Source organism: Brachyistius frenatus, unplaced genomic scaffold, assembly GCF_029030835.1.
Source record: "Brachyistius frenatus isolate BFR_SWC_R1_liver_20210118 unplaced genomic scaffold, ASM2903083v1 Contig_7, whole genome shotgun sequence".
In the NCBI taxonomy this organism is placed as follows: Eukaryota; Metazoa; Chordata; class Actinopteri; family Embiotocidae; genus Brachyistius; species Brachyistius frenatus.
In genome coordinates, this window is record NW_027210606.1 from 124,416 (window position 1) to 130,415 (window position 6,000).

At 37.0% G+C, this 6,000-nt stretch overlaps 1 protein-coding gene across 3 annotated transcripts in view; it reads right to left on the reverse strand.

Moving 5' to 3' along the window:
- Nucleotides 1-4,762, reverse strand: part of myom2a (myomesin 2a) — a 29,209-nt gene extending 24,447 nt beyond the window's left edge. For 2 of the 3 annotated variants that reach the window (XM_069689456.1, XM_069689459.1), the window contains exons 1-4: nucleotides 4,675-4,762; nucleotides 3,670-3,798; nucleotides 1,456-1,548; nucleotides 1,058-1,193 (exon numbers count right to left, since the gene is read on the reverse strand). In XM_069689456.1, the coding sequence (XP_069545557.1) occupies nucleotides 1,058-1,193; nucleotides 1,456-1,548; nucleotides 3,670-3,776 (336 nt within the window). In that variant the 5' untranslated portion in view covers nucleotides 3,777-3,798; nucleotides 4,675-4,762. The remainder of the gene's footprint in view (nucleotides 1-1,057; nucleotides 1,194-1,455; nucleotides 1,549-3,669; nucleotides 3,799-4,674) is intronic. The other variant, XM_069689458.1, reaches the window with a different exon arrangement.
- Nucleotides 4,763-6,000: the final 1,238 nt, after the last annotated feature.

Here is a 6,000-nt window from a genome sequence, read left to right on the forward strand (position 1 = left end):
GGAGAATGTATAGAGTCCAGTGCACAAGTTACAAGGCAACGACATATCCTACTACACTGGCTATGAACTCGAATGAAACAGTAACTAGAGATAAAGTCCTGCTTTTATTATGCATAGTTGATACATAGACCAACTACTAGACTTATGATGTATGATATGAGGACAATATTATAAGCACTTCAATACAACATGTTGTCATCATCAACATTTAGTATTATTTGTCTGACTTCTTGCACCTGCTAGATGAGGCAGGGCATCCACATTCTTAATTTTAGCACTTATCATGCACAAATGTCTTATTGTAGGAATTATTTAAAGCTGGCATATTCAATGTTCTAAGTTGATATATTGTTTAATATGTATCCAAATGGTAAACAAAAAATTGCTAAATTAAGGTTGTCAAATAAAGCATTATTTAACTTCACTTACTCAGATTTACAGTTTTAAATTCCATTGTAAAATTCTGAAAAAAAGTGCAGTCAAACCTAAAAAGAAAACAAAATGACCACCTTAAAGAGTAACGGAGAACGAAAGCATTTGGCTTTTGAAGACGAGTGCAGCAGACATGGGTAACGGTTTAGTGGACTTATTTTATCATTTAAGGAACACTATAGAAACCAGTTCCAGATTACTCCAGATCTAGAGAATGCCTACATTTAAAGCATGCCAGAAATACAGAAATATCCTGTATTTATTCATATGTGAAACTTTTAGCTGACTTAGACAACTTAAAGACACTTAGTCGAGGTGAAACCTATCACTACTTTTTTGCCTGCCTTGGTTGCCCAAAATTCTGTTTTATCTTTCTGATCTCTTTTTAGTCCCCTTTGAACACAAACAAAACTCCCTGCCTCAACTTTGGGGTGGCAAATTTACATAGATGTATCTTTGGCTGTAAATCGAACAACCATGTTTCCACGTAAACAACCTTAGTGCTTTGTTTAGTTTAATTTTTTTTTTTTTTTAAATCACAAAAATATGAATAAAACAACAAACAAACAAAAACAAATATAGTGCACACATTATTTTGTGAATTGTTGTCCAATTGGCTACTTACCTCGTTTTGTATTGCAAGACTCTCTACTTGGGCCTTAGTGGTCATCTTCATCCTGTGGAGCTCCTCCTGAATAACAGCTAGTCCTTTCCCAACATTTTTGCTAACTCTCTGGTACTCCTCAGTCTCCTCAGCAGTCCTAACAACACATAACTCAAATTTATCCTCTATCAAAATTGACTGAAGCACCACTGGGAGAAAACTACATGTTTGATATCTTCTATATATTGGATTGTGAAACATTAGGACACTTTAGTAGCACAACTTTACATTCTGAACATAATGATAATGTTGTTGTAAACAAATCAAATCTGATATTGGATTGGTCAGCTAGTAGAGAGTTCAGTATTACCTTATACCTAAAATAGCCTGACATATGACCGCAGCCATAGGGAACTCACCTCTGCCGGAACACCGGTATGGTATAGGCTTGTTCTGCCATAGCCTCTCTGGCCTGGGCTTGCACCTGGCTCACTGATTTCGAGCTTGATTTCCTGTTGAGAAGGGAGCCTATCATTATGAGCCAAAGGAAATTCCCACAATAATGGATTTCAAGTTTTTAGTTTTGCAGAAGCATTTGCTCAGCTAAAAGATCCCAAGATGCACGTGAGGTTTTCCTTCAGTTCGAAGTAATTATGTAGTGGTACAAAGTGGTGACAAATTTCTTACGAATTTCAAGACAACTGGTGGTTCTTCTGAACCTGTTATTGGAGACCCACTTCACTCTTTTGCAATAACAACTTAATGTGATTCTATACCAATTTCATTACAGTATTGTACCAAGCAATTTGCTTTACAAAGAGTGAATACTTAAATATATATTGACTACCTTTTACAGAAACCTTTGCTGAATAGCACCCTCAAGAATTCCAGTTAACGACTGAATAAACATACATGCTGGAACCAGTCATTCTGCACTTTCATTTGACTGCAGCCAAATCTATCGTGAAAAGGCAAATAGTAGTTGGTGTTACATATATATTTGACCAATAAATATCAGGGACATTGACTAAGATTTCATCCAAAATTTCTTTTAAACGATACTTGTCTAGGGTTGATCAAACTGTCAGAAAATTGACATTGTGCATAAAATCTTCACAGCATATTTTTCTTTTCCAATCAATCTCATGGAAAACTTCAAGAGAAACTTTGTGAGCACTGGTATCTCCATCTATAGCAACTGGCGTCAGATGTAAGTCAGATTCAAGTGGTGACCTGAGCCATCTGACATAAGGAATGTGTTACATGACAACATGGCAGCTTGCTACAAATGACTTGGTGATCAGAACTTAAATGTATTGGTTAAGATCTGGGACTTAGGGCAGTTTTTGTTCTGCTCTCCTCTCATCACTAGTGATGAAAAAGCTAGCACAGCCAGCCTTCAACATGTATATCAAGCTCAGCATAACTATTTTGCGTGGCAGAGCTGTACCGAGAGCTCGGTAGGATGCGATGCTTTGTAAAAGTGTGCAACAGCAACGCACTAAAATACACACATATCTCTCATCATTCTGAGTAATGAAATCTGCAAAGATCTGCTGGCAGAAGCGGCAGAGCATTGATAGCTGTAGCACCTTCTGAAGTCCTGGCCTGGGCTTGGCTCCAGAACGTCTGGACCTCACAATGAAATAGAGCGATAGACTTACTGGTGATAACTGTAAGATGTTTAAAGACTGCCAACACACGGTTTTAGATGCTGAAGCGTGTTTTCAGTTGTTTTCACTTGCATGTCTGCATCGTCTCCAAGCTATGCACCTTTTACATTGGAAATTATATATCTTTTTGAGTCCCTTGGTTGAACATGTATCGTGTTTGATCTAATTCTATGTTGTACATCAAAGTTAAAAATAAATATCACAAAATTAAGTCAAAATTGCTCAAAATTGGGTCAGACTGTCATTTATTCAACAAGCACAAACTGAGAGCTGTTAAACTTTCTCTTGTTCTTCTCTCTGAAAAGAGTTCATATTTCATTTGAGTTTAAGTAATTAAATAATTTGTGATCTGTCTTCATGGTACATGGATCACTCAAGCTGGCAGTGAGCAATAATAGTACAATTTTCTGTACCATTTTAGCATAAGGTAAAATAAATACAACAATGGACATGTATGCTTTCAATTTGTATCCGGAATCTGCCATACTGTTTTAGTGTTTCTTAAAATACTAGTGAATGTGCACAAATTAAAAGAGCTACAGTGTATAAAAAGTCTAAAAAGTCTAACATTGATAAACCCAAATGTTGGAGTGGAGTGGATGGAGAGCTCAGTTGCTGCTGTTAGATGCACAGTTTGGACCTCAGTTTTGATTCCCTGTTAATCCAGCCTCATCAATAAGTTTGAATCTGAATGTACACATTTTCAATAATTGAATTGTTGTTGCAGTCTCTTTGAGCATTTATTACCTTGTAATCGGTTGATTTGTTCCACGTCTTTAAATATGACCTCAGCAGATGAATTGACAGCCAGCTAGGAAGCAGACACATATGCAGCAGGAATCCCAACACCCACCATCAGATCTGCCCCTCAGCAATGGCTCTATGCATATCTTTTGCTCTACCGGGCAAAGCAGCGAGAGCTGTGCTTTTCAAAGTAGCAGGTAAATTTCACCCTCATACCTTTCTGTCTTCTGCGTGACAACATGTTTAGTGTGATGATAAGCATAATCACTTTTGACTTGGCTCACATGCTTCGTCTTATACCGAGGTATGACTTTGGAAGCCATGACTGGAACACTTCAAGGAGAGCTGGTCAAGTGCACCAGGGTGGGCAAGGGGAGACCAAATGTGTGTTAGCCATGTTAGAAATGTCAATATAAGTCTTTTCTTTTCTATTACTGTCATCACGAAGTCTCTTTCATACAAAGTTACTGTATTCAATACGCTTCCTTCTTTTAATTCAACAGTATCCGGGATCCACAGTTACTAAGAGACTCAACAGAAATTACTGCTGTTAAAACAGTAATAGTTCATGAATACATAAATATCATATGAATGTATTTATCTCACAGAAAGACATGTTAAAAATCCAACATCTAAGAGTCATCTGAGCAGTTCCAAAATATTACGAGAGCTCAGCACTTCAAATGTTTCCCCTTACAACTTCACACAGCTCAACTATGAATAGCTTGCAGCACTCTGGGTATCCATGATTGGAGAAATGAAGGAAATAGATTCATTACCAGCAGTACAGTCCTCTCGATATTTAATTCAAACCACAAGGCAGAACATTAGAGTCATCACACTGTACAGGCTATTTTAAATTGAAAAATACTAACATTTAAACCAATGGTCATATCAACACTTGCTAATTATTCCTTCCTCTTAAACAAATAATCACTTTAAGCCAAGTTCTTCTTGCTGACATAATTTGGAAAAGAGGGTCAGTAACCTTTTAATACCCTGGTATGTAAGGAAGTACTGCTCAGGGAGATTACAGTCTGCTGCTTAGTTTTCCCACACAAGAGACAGATTATCTACAGCCATTTATTATAGCAACACACTTCACCTGTCCAGGCTCGACAGCACCTAACTTCTCTTCCTACTCTGAACTACTACTTGCCAAAGTTATTTCTCCAATTCAATGAGCACACTCGCAAGCAAATATTCACAAAAGTGACTTACCCGAAGAGATTAAAACAGCGCAAAGCGGTGGCAGACCAGCCTGATGCCGCTTGGGAAGCACTTGCTGAGGTTAACAAAAATATTACCCTCTCACTGGAGGAATGCTGTTCCTCTTCCACCCCATGTATGGACGCACTTAAGACTATATATAGCATTTACCCCCAAATTTCATTCTCATTCTGCACTTTGGAGATGAAGAGTTAACATCTGCACTTGCAAATTTAATAAATAATTGGAGATATATTTCATCCACTGCCTTTTCCAATTTGAAGATTTTTATTATAGTAATGAAAGGTTAAATAAATACATGGTGTCTGTACAGCAAACCAGAGATGCTTGCACATAACAATTGTTATTTTGAAAATGATCTAATTAGTTTTGAAGTGGCATATTGCCAGTCCTTTCATCATTGGCAGGAAGACTAGTCTTTAAAAACTATATATATATATATATTTTTTTTTTGTATATATACATATATGTATAAATTGACAGACATCTCACATTAAGAAATCTAAAGTATTCATCTACGTATCAGCAGGAAACAAGTTTTGACATAATTTTGTGGCAGATTCCAATAGTGAAAGCCTCATGAGACCTTTTTAGGTTTTTTGAGACAGCCTGTCCTCCTTGGCTCAACACCTGCAGCTAGCAGTCAGGTTATTTTTAAGCATGTTCTCTGTTACAGTGATACCCATGCTTCTTACTGTACAAGAGCCCCTGCAGCTATTTTTATTCACACAAGCCTATTTGAAAAAAAAATTATGAACAAAGATACATAAATAAGTCTGTGGCAGAATTGAAAGACACAAACCATCACAATCCATTTTAAAGATGTAGCCTTGAGTTATTGCCCAAAATAACCTGCAGTTGTTAACATGTCGTAACATAACCTCTTTTCTTTTTAAGAGGACGTTGGCTGACAACTTTGCTCACTTTTACAGTACAGCATACTATGTTATTTAATAAAACACATAGATTTAAACCCTCAAAATGTGTACTACATGTCCTTCATAGAGACTTGTAGTGACAGGTTTAAAAAAAAAAGAAAAAAAAAAGAACACTGTGGTATATATATATATCATCATATCACAACCAAGCCCTGAACACCTGCCATGAAGTCACTGTTATTTCCAGTAGACGAGATGATACAAGATGTGAAAGAAGAAACTTCACTCAAACTCAATCGGGTAAAACAACGCAAACATAAGGAAGACTGTCCTGAGCTAATGCTGTGACACTGTAAGTGTCCTGAAGAACTGTCTCCAGAAAATCATGTAGGGCATTAAGATCATCTTTTCACAAAGCCCCCCTTCTACAAGTACAAAC